Source organism: Orbicella faveolata, unplaced genomic scaffold, assembly GCF_042242905.1.
Source record: "Orbicella faveolata isolate gen_17 unplaced genomic scaffold, um_ofav_v1 contig_13, whole genome shotgun sequence".
Lineage (NCBI taxonomy): Eukaryota > Metazoa > Cnidaria > Anthozoa > Scleractinia > Merulinidae > Orbicella > Orbicella faveolata.
In genome coordinates this window covers 23,775,791-23,789,262 of record NW_028301540.1, presented here as the reverse complement: position 1 = coordinate 23,789,262, position 13,472 = coordinate 23,775,791, and the positions used below count along the sequence as shown (strand labels likewise).

Sequence of the window (13,472 nt, the reverse complement as noted above, 5' to 3'; positions counted from 1 at the left end):
TAGTCTAGAAGATTGTGAGCTCACGATATACTAGTACAAAACGTCCTATTGGAAATTGTATAAGGTACCACAGTATTTGATGACCTCCCATTTAATGACCGAAATGTTGAAAATACGTTCGTGTCAATAATTCGGATATCTAAACTGGCTACACTAGAGAGTGTTTTGTGACTTTCTAGGTCAGCAGTCCGCGAAATATTCAGTTGCGTCCGGAGGCCATGAATCACTTAGTTCACATGGGCAACAGTTTTACTCATCGGAAGAACATTCAGTGAAAGCATTTGAAGGAATCACATGTTTCTTGTCCATATAAAACAAGCTATAATCCAATACCAATGATTTCAACAAAATTCAAGAAAAAGATGACAGCTAATGTCAGTCCGTAGAAACCATGCGAGCAACACTGATCGATTGAATTGAGTCGCGAATCAACTACGAAGTGACGCAGTTTTAAACGCAACTTTCAGTGCGAGCAAGTAGTTGTCTGGTAACGTTTCTATGCGGACAACAAAATAATATATTTTTCTAACGTTTGTGCAAGCCTTAATGTTAAGAAAACCCCAGAAACAAGAGACTTTTACCTTTTCCTTTCGTGGTCAGTTCGCCGATTGTTGTTTTCGATCTTGTGAAGGACTCAGAGCGTAGCTTTGTATTGATTAACAGGCCACGTGATCTTTTGTGTCAGTCAACTCGGAGACAAAGGAAGCCGCTGAAGGTGTATAAATGATTTAAAAAATTCGTTTCAATCGTTTTCGTTCAGACAGATCAAGAGGTCTGTCTCAGTGAAATCGAAAGGTGTGTGAAAATATGTGTTCGGAAGAAAGTCGAAGCCTATAGTTTTCGCCAAAGTTTGACATGCAAACGTTCACAGAATTTGTTTTCTCTGCCATCCAAACATAACCTGCTGAACAGTAAAATAAATCAGTCTTAAACTTTCTCCTACTTCGTGATATAAATACGTTCTTGAAGCAGAGGTTCTTTTGATCAAAGACGTACCCTGTAAGTGTTCATCTGGCCTGGCCAAAAGGACCGTGAAATAACCAGTTGTGAAAGCACTGCCTCTATCTAGAAACTAGTTTATTGAAATGTCTTCAAAGAGCAACAAAGAAGTCCACCTTTTGCAAAGGGAAAATAACACTTCTGTCCGCTCAAATGGCACATGAAGCATTCGATTTATTTTGGCATGTTGTCCCTTATTTCTCGGCGGCTTAAACGGTGGACAAATGAAATGGCAAGTTCCACAGACAAGGTTTGTACAACGGTTCTAAGAGGCATTCTATAGTGACCTACCTGTTACCTCAGTTAGGTGACTTGAAATGCAGTTTAGGGAGAACGCACTGATGTTACCCGTTATTCTGTCCATCGTTGAATATTCTACTGCACGGACTCTGAAGATATCCACCTTAATTAAGCGATGACGTCATACGCCAAGCGGTCCTCACTTGCGACGCAAGCATAAGCACAAGCATAAAAGAAGTTTATGCGCTTTGGGAACGGCCGGACGTAATCATAAGTTTACTAGAAGTACCGCTTTTAGCGCGTGATTTCTTATTACAAAGTGTTTTCTGAATAATTATTCTAACGTGATCATCAGAGTGAATTAGTTGAAGATGACCCAGATTATACAAACATCATTGAGACGGTCAAACTAGCCAGACAAAATACTGATACTCTTGAGTTTAAACCAGTTACAGAAGAATTCTCTCGGTTAGTTTACATAAGAATTGCAGGTTCCATGATTTCAAAGCTTTTAGTGTCTTGTCAGTGATTTTTATCGTTTTAGACTTGGCTTTAACTAAGCACTCGTCGTTTACTGTACAACGTAAAGTAACTTTAATCGTCAGTTTGCAGACAAGACAACTGACAATTGACTAGAGGTCAAGACATGACTTATTTTAATGTTCAGTACTTTTCAGAGATTCACGTGATCGAAACAGTGGTAGAACAACATAACGTAAGGTTGTTACTCCACTAATGGGGATTAATTGATAGTCTTGAGCAAAAACCTTTTCCGATGTGCTTGATTGCTCTGGTAACTGATGAAGCAGCGATAACAAGTACCCCACTTGAGAAATATTGGAACGATGTCTGCTTGTCTTGTAGCAGCTCCGAGCTAATCAAGTTATTACATAACTACTTTAAAAATAGAACTGTAACCAGGATAAGACATATTGGAATAAGAACGTTCTCTGGTTAAAAATATATTAAAAATGACAAAGGCAATTACCGCGTTCGAAAAACACTAGAATCTTGGCACACAGCAAAAACCGTCGACGCGGATAACAACTCAAAACCGTTGCCTAGGCAATACTCTATTTTATTGTAATCAGGCCTCATTTACATTTTTATCTTCTTGCTTTTTTCACGCTTGTTTTTATTCTCAATTTTTCGCACCCCATTCGTATATATTTTCGCTTGCGCGCCACATTTTTCATTCGTTAAAGGCTATAGACTGATAGCCGAAAGCTTATGTTTTTAATATATTTTTAACCAGAGAACGTTCTTATTTCAATAACTACTTTAGCTTACTTTGTTCTCATTAAATAAGGTACGGTATTTTATGCATTTCATCGTCTTTATGAAGAAAGAGGTAAACTGTGTAGCGGGATTTTAACTTTTGGCGAGATCTTCATCTTAAACCTTAGGGTGAGATCGTATAGTCTCAAACCGCAAAATTGTGTATCATACGAGTTGTTTATATAGTAAAATTGAGAGGTGGGGGCATCAACTACACACTGACACTACCACAAAAGAAAACTATATGCAGTAATTACAAACTTCGGCGTTAAATTAACTATTTAGAGAAACGTTCACCGAAATGATGCGAAAATGCTTGTGAATAAACTAATAAATACATTTAGTCAGTGGCAACTTATAGTGGTTTGCTAGTCAGACTTTCTGAGCATTACTGTACGGTGAAGTCTTTCGGATTTGAACGCAACAAAGTATACATGAAGAGAGCGTGTCGGAGTCGTTGCTTTTGAGAAGATGTTATGCCGCGATGAAGAATACCTCGTGTACGGGCGAACAGCTAACGTGAATAAATAGGCTGACCCCAGCTGAAATCATCAAAATAAATAACACGATTATCTGCTCCTTCTTACCCACATAAAGATGTGAAGATCAACAAGTGTCACAGATGAAAATGTCTGGTGTTGTATATCTGCATGCATGATTTGGAAGGTTTAGTCATGCTGAAATGCAATTCAGCGATCGGTTCCCTGACATCCCTCAATTAGCACAGTTATAGACAATTAGATCCTGGCTAGAAATAGAACAGTTTTGAGTACCGCGCGTTTTTCTTTACTCGCGTAACTGAAAGGATTTTCGGTATAAATTTTGTACTGTTAAGTCGAGGAATATCTTAGTTGATTACGTTATCACAACGTGTACCATTTGAAGCCGAGCCTGTCCCTGTAGATGTAAAACTCATGCACGCCTCGTGTCGAACTTTAGCCGAACACTTTGTCCCTTTTACAATGTGGAGCTAGTTCTTTAAAAATTCCATTCCATGACGTACAAATATTTAAATGAACTGATGATCACTAAGCCGAGTTTAATTCCAATTTCTGTCCAACTATCTCTTGCAGATAAGTGTACGGATTTAATGCGACTTTTCTGTTAGACCAAATCTTTAGAGCATGAATGTTACTTTGATGAAGACAATCAACCAGTCGAACAAACTTTTGAAATAAACCGTGATCGCAAACTGAAAGATTTCATAAAAATTACACTTATCTGTTTCACTGATAATAAGAGACAGTCCGCCTTTTATTTGATGATCAGTGCCGGGGGGTGGAGGGGGGGGGGAATCTTGGTCACTTTCTATCAACTGCTATCAGGTTTTATAGTTTGGCTGTTTGAAATGAACTCCTGCCCCAGTTTACGCCTTCGTAAAACAAAAGCTAGAGATAGAAGTTATTTAATTCACGGCTAACTCAGTAGCTTCTGAACCTTTTTCCCCATAGTTCACGTCCGCGTTGGATGAGACGGGTTTGTAGTCCCGGAAAAATAAAGCTTCTTCAGTCGTCGATCGCTATTCTCCTAAAGTTCGCTTCACTGTACATTGCAAACCCATTTTAATGTTTGCGTTGTATTTTGTTTGGCTTCCATCACTAAGTTGTTCTGTCTGATCTTTTCACATCATCAATTGTGTTCATTTACTGTAGCGTCCTCGATGGTCAGTCGATCAACTAGCAGCACAATCTTTTTCAGTATTTTTTGTGCCCCGTTTAATAACGCGGAAATGGTAAAACAAGACAAGGCCGTACCAATACCTCAAACTAATTAATTACATTATGGAGTGTCACATTGTTGGCTACGATACTGACGACTCATATTCGCTGGGAGGCCATGAATCACTTAATACGGGCCTCACTTCTTCTTATTTCACGAAAGAGCATGTATTGAAGAAATTTTAATAGCCGCAAAGATTTTTTATCCAAATGGAAAAAAGTAAAGTCAAGAAAGAATCATTTGAAAAACAGATAATAAAAAGTTGACGGGTTATGAGAGAGTAGCGAGACAAGGCAAGGACTATAAATTGGCTAATTGAATTCACTCGCTAGATCAACCATGAAGTGGTACAAGTTCAAAAGCAACTTTCAGCGCGAGAAAGCTGCTAAGTGCTTACGTTTTAACATGGAAAGCAACGGGATACGTTTTTCTAACGTTTGTGTAAGTCTTAACGGCAAACAAAGCCAATTAGGAGAAAATTTTACCTTTTTCTTTCGTGGTCAGTTCGCCGATTGTCAGTTGTATTTGATCTTGTGAAGACAGAGAGCGTAACTTTGTATTGATTACACTGAGCACGTGATCTGTTGTGTCAGTCAACTCGAAGACAAAGGAACCGCTTAGGGTGTTTAAATGGTGAGATTCAGTTGAATTTGTCTAAACACTAATATGAGGCGAAGTCATAGTCTGGACGTTTTAAATAATAAGCCTGACAATTGGTGAGATCGGAGATCTGCAACAGTTGCCGCTGAGAAATGGGCTAAAATTCTAACAATATAAGAAATAACCCGAAATTTAGCTGTTACCAAGATTAAGAGTGCGTTCCTTTAGGGCGATCTGGATCAGGAGCAGTGATCCAAGATCACTCGGATCATGGTGCATCAAAGGAACCGATGAATCCGTGACCAGAGTGGATTCATCGGTTCTTTTGACGCACCATGATCCGAGTGATCTTGGGTCACTGATCGATCCTGATCCAGATCATCCTAAAGGAACGCACCCCAAGTTCGATGTTACCATTTCTTTAGCGTGATAGAACATTAAACATGTTTGAACACGATGAGGTCTTTAGTAATAACTGCAGAAATAGGTTTACACACTCAACCCTTAATACTCCTGTGTCTCCTTGGAGTTAAAAGTAAGTTACATTTGAGTTTTGACGGAACAAGGAATTCAGATTTGCCTTGTGGCAAAAATAGCTCGATGAGCCGGTAATAGATCTCGGATGAATTTCAAGTATGCTTGCTTTAAACGTGACACGCTTAAAAACAACTTGGTTATCACCTTTATAATTCACTGATACAAGCTGAGGTTCACCCAACATGTCAGCGCAGTTCCCAAACAATTCTTGTAATACACTAAAATACTGAAGAATTTTATCGTTCTCCGCCGTGACTCGCGCGGCCAGGACGGCTGGTAACGTAATGGGGACGAAAGAAGCCATTTTGAAATTAAACGTTTGCCAACCGTGTAGAGTATTTGGTAAACGGAATGAGAAGCTACTTATTAAATTTTCCTCCACATATTAACACAAAATAAAGACTTGATTGCTTCTAAATTTACAGCCGATAACCAGGTACAAAAAAGTGAAAGACCTAACTAGCTGTAGACTTACCGAACTAAATGGACCGGCGAATCAGTAAACACACAATTCTATACGTTTACCACAAGAACTACACGCATAAATGAAGGTGCTGCTTTCATAGTTCTGTCCTCTAGAGAGTGAAGTGGAGAATTAATTTTAACCCAAAGGAAACTTACCTGCTGTTAAGGTCTCTTATCGCGGCTCTATCTCTTCCTTGAATTCACGGTTGCTCTCGCTTTAAAGTTAACACGAGAGTTGGCAGGCGAACTGAAATTCGTCTCTCGGTTCTAGTAAAGTATTTCAAGCGCGGAGAGGAACTTGAAAATGCTTGGGTTTATTCCATTTTACCATATAAGCCCACATGAGCTAGCTGAGTGTCATACGATTTCGATCTGCGAGGTGGAATGAATATTTTACAATTCCTTCTCAGACCGCTATTAATTCGTGTCACTCAGTCGTAAAATCACTCACTCGTTTTTTTTCCAAAACCCCCACGACTGAAAATGCCTTCATTCACTTTTTCCTCGTAACACCGGAGCTATATTAGATTTCGTCGCCAAAAATACTCATTACTGTACAGCATTATTTTACTCTAGTCAGCCTATTTTCAGAACAACGAAAGACGTTCTGTTCTAAGAAAAAAAAATAAAATAAAACACACGACGGTTATCTAGATGTGCAATTTTTTTATTGAAAACAGAATATCGTTGCATATACAGCTAGCATCGTGAAGTTTTTCCCACGTTCGACACGTTTCACTGAACAGTGCACCTATGAAATCCATCCAGCGTTGGTGTGCCGGCAAGCAACATTTTGAGTACGATTAATTGAGTCATCTCAGAAGCGTGGGTGTCGAGAGAGTCAATTAAAAAGTGCAGTGTTCAAAGAGTGGGCATTGTGTGTAACAAGAAACATTGCGCCATTTCATGCAAATTAAAGGTACTCTTTAAACTACTTGACATCAGTGATAGCACTATAAAACTCAGTAGTTTTCTAATCCAATCGCAACGTACCATACCGCGGTTTGTTTCGGTTTGTTCACGATCATAAAAGCTGAGTTCGCGGTTTTGTAGGGGTTTGTTACATGTATTTTGATTAAACAAATAGCTACCTAACTAAGGTAGCGCGTTATTTAGCATAACATACGTAGAAATTGAAAAGCACTTATAGGTGTGACGGTCCGTGGTTAAATCGCTAGGGATATTTCTAAAAGTAAGACAGTATTTATAGTCCAAATGATGAACTCTGGTGACAACGCAGTTGATTAATTGTTCGGTTGTACATAAATTATACGGATGAAACGTCGACAACGAGTATAGGATCAAAGTGTGTGTATTTTGCAGAACAGGGCGGAGGGGCGAATAAAAAATACGATAAAGACGAGAAAGTAACGTTAAAATCAGCGTGGGACCGACACAGCAGTAATTCCGAGTTCTGTCTTCATCTTCCTGTATTTTGATCGATCAACCGCGCGCTTTTGCCCAATATAAAGGAAGTCTAAACTAAACCAAACGAAAACTGCGCCAGATATAACTTGACTGAAATGTTCTGGCGACACACTCAGAACACAAAAATAATCCGTGTTGCCAGATATACCGTTGGTATGTGTAGTAGTCCAGCTAAAACGAAATACTAATACAAATAACATAAACTGGACAATTTATTTATAGCTATTACTCTGATCTCCGACGATAGCATAAAAAATTAGTTTTATTTATAGCATATAAATTTATTCATAGCAGCATTTCAATCATCATTTAAAATGAAGTGCAACCCCGTTTATCCGGTCACCAAAGGGCCACAAGAATCTGGCCGTATAGGGGCGGCCGTATTATAAAATGTTTTTTTTTAACCATAGTTTAAGCAAGGAAGTGACTGATTGAGTTTTTGGTCAATCCAAAATAAAGTCGCTGTAATAACGAGGTGGCCGTTTGAACAGGGTGGCCGTAAGGCGAGATTCGTATTTCTCCGTACCTCCCTTTTGACCTGTAAAGGTCTATAAAGAGAGGTGAGATATAGTCTCGCATTTACATAATCCTTTCAGAAAAACTGTCAATGCTAATGCGAGAAGTCACGCATGGCATGCAGTAGACACCGCAGTGGAGCAGCTAAATTACCTCACTCAGACCTTTACGTCCATCGTGTCAACCTCCTGTGGTCTTTATAAATAGGATCTTTTCCTGCACCGATTTTGTAGTCAAGCAATATTTCAAATCATCAGACGATTAATATCTAAAACTGTTTAATTATTTTTGGCTTTCCTAGCCTGCTTCCAGAGGTTTTCTAGTTGCTTTCCCTATCTCATAATTTTTGAGTCGCGATCGAAACGCCGAGCAGAAAGAAATAAGAAAATCTGTGGGACTAGTCTAGGCTTTTCGAGTAACTAATAGAAATTTCGCAAGAACATACACTTTAAATCTTTCGTGTTTCACAGAGCTAAACATTTTAGCAACAGCGCCTTCTTAAATGCCTATCCATTCAACATTTTTTTTTTATTTTCTTACTTTTATTCAACTTTTGTCATGCTACTCACTCAAGTTCGCCATTTCTGGTCGCTATTTTTACTTTCGTAAAGCGAAAACGTGTCCCTTACTATAACGCTTGTTTATTTTTGTTTTTTTGTTTTTTGATAGAAAGAAAAGATGCAGTAAACTAGTAGAGACCAAAAGAATAGAAGGCGGTTAAATGAAATGACGTAGGGAAGAATAATCAATGTACTTTCCCTTAGTTTTATCTATTGTTTGCCACAATTATTTTGCAAAAAGGCAAATTATATTTGAGGTCGCCATCTTCCGAGCATCAGGACTTTTTTTTTTTTGCTGTGGACTTAGGTAGTTTTGGAGCATTGCCAAATATTTCGTCCAAGATTTATTTCTTGGATGTTGCATGTTGTCGTGAGTTTGCTCGCTCAACATGCTCGGCTACCATCCAATACTTTTCTATACAGGTTGGCCAAACGTGTTCAACACGCTGTCTTCTGAACAATGTTGCAATGTGTTGCGTTCAACTGTTGCGTGGGTGCATGTGTTTGGACACGGCAACTCGCTACAATGTTGCAATCTACGTTTTAGTTGTGCATTTGTATGGCCACGCTTTCGGTATATATTTAACGTTTTCCAAGGCAGGCATTCTTGGTTATTAAAAGCGGTCGAATAAAAGGGAAACGAGACCGGCTGAATCGTCCTTTGAAGAGATACTCCACAGAAACCTAAACGGACTTCAGTTGAGGGATTTTCACAACCTTTAGCTATCGAATTCAAGTGTGCGATGAACGTGTTGTTAGAAACAGGAAGACTGTTCGTGAGTCGCTCGTGGATGAAGTAGACTTCAAATTTAAGGATGTTCTAAAAATTTTCTTTATACCCGTAATTTAGAAATGGATATACGGGAGGTGCGAGAAGTCCAGTTTCAGTCGGTCACGGCTGTTGTAGTGCCGATAACACTTCTCCACCGGATTTTTACCAAAAGTATGTTTATAATCAAACCCATTTGATGTCTTTGGTGCTTTTGTTTGGCTTCATTGCCACTCAAGGTGATCACAGTTTAAGTTTGTGTGTGTGTTCCAAACTTAGAAAAGCCAGAAAACCGAACTCGGTTAAAGAAACAGAGCTGAGATCCAACGATAAACTGAATTAGTGTATCCGTGTAGAACCACTGTGAGGGTATCGGATCAGTTATTTCCCAGTGAACAACGAAATTATGCCATCGCTTCAGTTTGCACTAAGCGGCCCAAATCTAAGCGTGATTCGCGGCGAATGCTGATCATCTAACTTTAATGATCACAGACAGACTGATACATTGATTCCTCAGCTCTAACCGGCAACCAACATCGAGTCGTGGATTATGCCCGGAGCAACAAATTTTAGTAGTCTTAAGAGGGACAATCTACCGTGAAACGAAGTGTAGTTCGAAATTCTTTCGTTGACAAGAAAGGACCCAATTAAACCAACAACCAACACCTCAGTCTGACAGTCGTCAAATAGGGATAGAAATTATGAGAATTGCGCCAAGAGCCACAAGCTAGAACGGGTACTACTGATCGGCAGACTGAAGTTGCGAAATCGACAACGAATCGACACAGCTTCGAAGACCATTTTCAACGTAAGAAAACGGTTATGTGATAACGTTTTTACACGGGCAGCGACGGAATATATTTTCCTAAAGCATGTGTAGCCTTTTGAGAGAAAAGGAAGGCACAAAGAAGATAATTTTACCTTTTTCCACTGTGGTTTGTCCTTGCCGATTTGTTGTTTTTGATTGATCTTCTGAAGGCATAGAGCGTAGCCTTGTATTGCATATTGATTACATGAATCACGTGATCGGCGTGTCATCGAAAACAAAGGAAGCCACTTCATGAATACATTTCGCAAATTCGGGACGTGTATATTCAAGTTATAAGTGAAAATATACTTAAATCATTTCCATGTGTTGCATAGTTTTCATCTCGTATCATAACGAGCTTCCTTTTAATCATAATATTTTTCACTTTTCCACTATTTACGTAAAGCTGGCTTCGATCGAGAAAACTTCAGTGTTGTCAGCGCTAAAGAGTAATCCACACACGTCTTAGAACCGGCTGCATGGAAGCAAAATTTAACTGACTCTTTTCTTGAAACCTCCAGCTGTTCAATCGAAATCGAAACTGATACTCTCCATACAGGCTGCCATATATTTTCAATATTACTATTAAGAACATGCTGGCATATCAAAGGAAATTGGAAAAATATTCCCAGCTGCCGGTTCAGCCATATGTCCATGCGTTCATGTCGTACGCGAGTAGACATTTTACTTTGGTCTCATTTTTATAGTTCCGAATTCAATCTGTTTTTAGCAGGTTTTCAGAACACTGAATTTCAGTGGTCTTTAAAGACGGCACAAATCAAGACAAAAGCCGATCCGTGACAGCAAAATTTTCGGCAAAGACTGAGTAATCCAGTGACTGTAAAGCAAGGTCTGTTCATCGGTTAGAGAGTAAGGCATTGCCAGGCATATATGGCCCATTTCATTTCAGTAATTCCTCGAGTGTTGACTTTAGAAAGGGGCCGTGGATGGAGGACTGTAATTTCAGCTCTCAGTTATATTTTTAACCATTTCTAGACATCAAATAAAACTTCAGCCCGGTTCTAAGTTATGTGTACCAAGGGACCGCAATATGTACATTTTGCTGTTCCCGGATCTATACCTAAGCAACTAGTAAAAAGAAAAAACTTCTTTATTTCTAAGCTAACGATCAAAATTTGGGTCAATTCTAAGCTGTCAGTAAGCGCCACTAGAGGCTCAATAGAAATTTAACAGTTCGTTCAGGCCCCACCAAAGCATATAACCCGATCTCCGAGCTTATATTAGAAACGATTTCTCTCGCCGGCGAATTGTTTAAAAGCTAACTAAAGGTCCCTTGTTTTCTTTCCTGTTCCATCAGACCTAAAGTCTGTCTGCAGAAAGTTTCAATGGCTGGCCAAAACTAACGCACTCCTAGCTTAGACCTCTTGAGAAAAGCTGGACTGATTTTGATCTTACGACCGATCAAGCGATTTGAGGTCCGTCGGTGATTTCACGGTCTGGTAACATAAGATAAGTTATGGCAGAATTCAGGATCCATTTTATTAGCTGTATCTCTTTATATTTAGCGAGGCACAGCAGTTTATTTTCGTACTTCCTTTCCAACGCATTTTACTATCTAGCATCAGTCCCTCGTTGCCCATCTAGGCAGAAATATAATGATCGAACCTGCTGTTTTCAAAAGTCTGCATCGTCCCATACACTCTTCAGTCTTGTTATATATAAGAACGTCTAATTTTGGAGATAAGGCTGAACGTTCTTATATTTTTTTGCGATTTGAGCCTGAAAACGTTCTTAAGATGTTCTTCAATTTACCTTTATAATACTTCAAACAAGTTCTTTTGTAACAATTATAAATAACAACTGCTGATTACTAAAAATCGAGATGTGTGTCATGCAATAAAAAAGTCATTATTGTTAATGTTTGTTACCTTTATTTTATGGTTGTCATTTAATATGCAGATAAGCAAAATAAAAACGTTGTTAATCGACTCTCAGTCTGAGGAATGTTCTTAATACGTTCTTAAAATTCTGGTCATTCTCAGCCTGAACGTTCATATAAAAAAACACTCAACGTTCTTATAAAAGAAAAGAGTGTAGTGTGAATAAAGAATTGAACTGCATTGAATCGCAAGGATGGCTGGGTCTTTGCGATCCCATACACGTCCTGAATTTTGAAACTGTATTCAAGAAACGAAGCTTTTAAAAGTTTCGGAGTAACCGGCCCTCTTTCGACTTTACTATAGTTAGACTTAAAAGTCCACACTGAAGCAACAGGGAAAGTCCACAGAGCATCGTGTTGTTTAGGTTCATGAGTCAATTTGTCATCAATGCCTTTGACGTAGCGTCCACACTGTACTACGTATAGTGCGTCGCGGAAATTTGAAAAAGCAACTTTATTTCTACGGTTTGGCCAGCCGTCCACACACAGTAATCCGGCGTCGACACGAAAACGGAGCTTAGCTCTTTGAAAAAGCTCTCGAAACCGGAGGTATTTGAAAACGCCAGCATTTCGGTTTAGTGTGGATCGAAAACATTTTGAAAACGGAGTTTTTCAAAAACGATGGCTTCACGAGAATAATGTATTTCTTCTGACCGAGTTTTCCTCAACCACAAATCCAAAACGACCAGTGATTGTTGCGTTTTCAAATTGCTTCGGCGTAGTGTGGACGGAGCCAATTATTTGTTTTGTCTTAATTGTACCAGGTCAAAGTTTATTGAGCATCAGTTGCTATTTTCTAACTAGCTTGGCGTTGCACAGTGTCGTAATTTTCCTTGTATTAGTATATCGATATCAAAACACGTGAACGAAAGTGACAGTGAAACAAAGAATGGTTTCAAACTCTAACGAAAGAAAAATACGTTTCCTACCTTAAACATTAACTCCGTGCGAAACACACAAGGGTAGTCTTAAAGTAAAATCGTGACCCGTCTGATTCAGGTTTTTTCAGAATAGTTTCCCTGAGTCAGCAAACTAAATGAACAACAAATATCATGTAAATTCGCCACAGCGAACTCATGCGATTTGCCACCCTTTTGAGTTCAATATAATTCTAGCTAGGAAAACAATTTTTCCACAGGTCAAATCAACTTCACTTAATACAAGAGAAAACGTGTTCCTGTCCTGGATGAGTCGCAGAGCGCGTGACAAAAATTTCAAATAAATGCAATTGTGCAACTGTCAACCGACTTGTATCCATAGAAAGTTCCGTATCTAAACGAACAGTAGTCAGTTCGAGAATGCGTTTTATAACGCGTGCTCATGATCAGTTTATCATAAAAGAAATGAAAGACAGAAATAAGAAGGAAAATTAACCTTACCTTGATCTGTCCTTGCTAACTCTGAGAAACGTCGACCGTCGATCGAACGGACTTGAGAGCTGATTACAAATCACGTGCTTGTGATGTCAGGTGTCAGCGATTACGATGTCATCGTCTTACTTTTTCCGTGTTCAAGACTCTTTTATGAAGACTATGTAATATCGAGAGGTGGTTCGAGTTGGTGGAAAACCGAGTCTAGGGCCCGATCCACGCGCCGGATATGTTTGAAAATGCAGCTTTGTTTCTGCGGTTAGACTGACCGTCCACGCTAATC

The 13,472-nt window shown here is 39.1% G+C and overlaps 1 protein-coding gene across 5 annotated transcripts in view; it reads right to left on the bottom strand.

The window, feature by feature from the left end:
• LOC110058689 (uncharacterized) overlaps positions 1-13,256 on the bottom strand; it is a 28,384-nt gene extending 15,128 nt beyond the window's left edge. The window contains exon 1 of one of the 5 annotated variants that reach the window (XM_089285114.1): positions 13,199-13,256. Coding sequence is in view for 1 of the 5 variants with exons in the window: in XM_020765343.2 (XP_020621002.2) it covers positions 10,033-10,115 (83 nt within the window). In the remaining 4 variants the exon portion in view is untranslated. Of the gene's footprint in view, positions 1-581; positions 1,250-1,290; positions 1,587-4,721; positions 4,783-10,032; positions 10,120-13,198 lie in introns of those variants that run through there. The other 4 variants (XM_020765343.2, XM_089285113.1, XM_020765346.2 and 1 more) reach the window with 4 other exon arrangements.
• Positions 13,257-13,472: the final 216 nt, after the last annotated feature.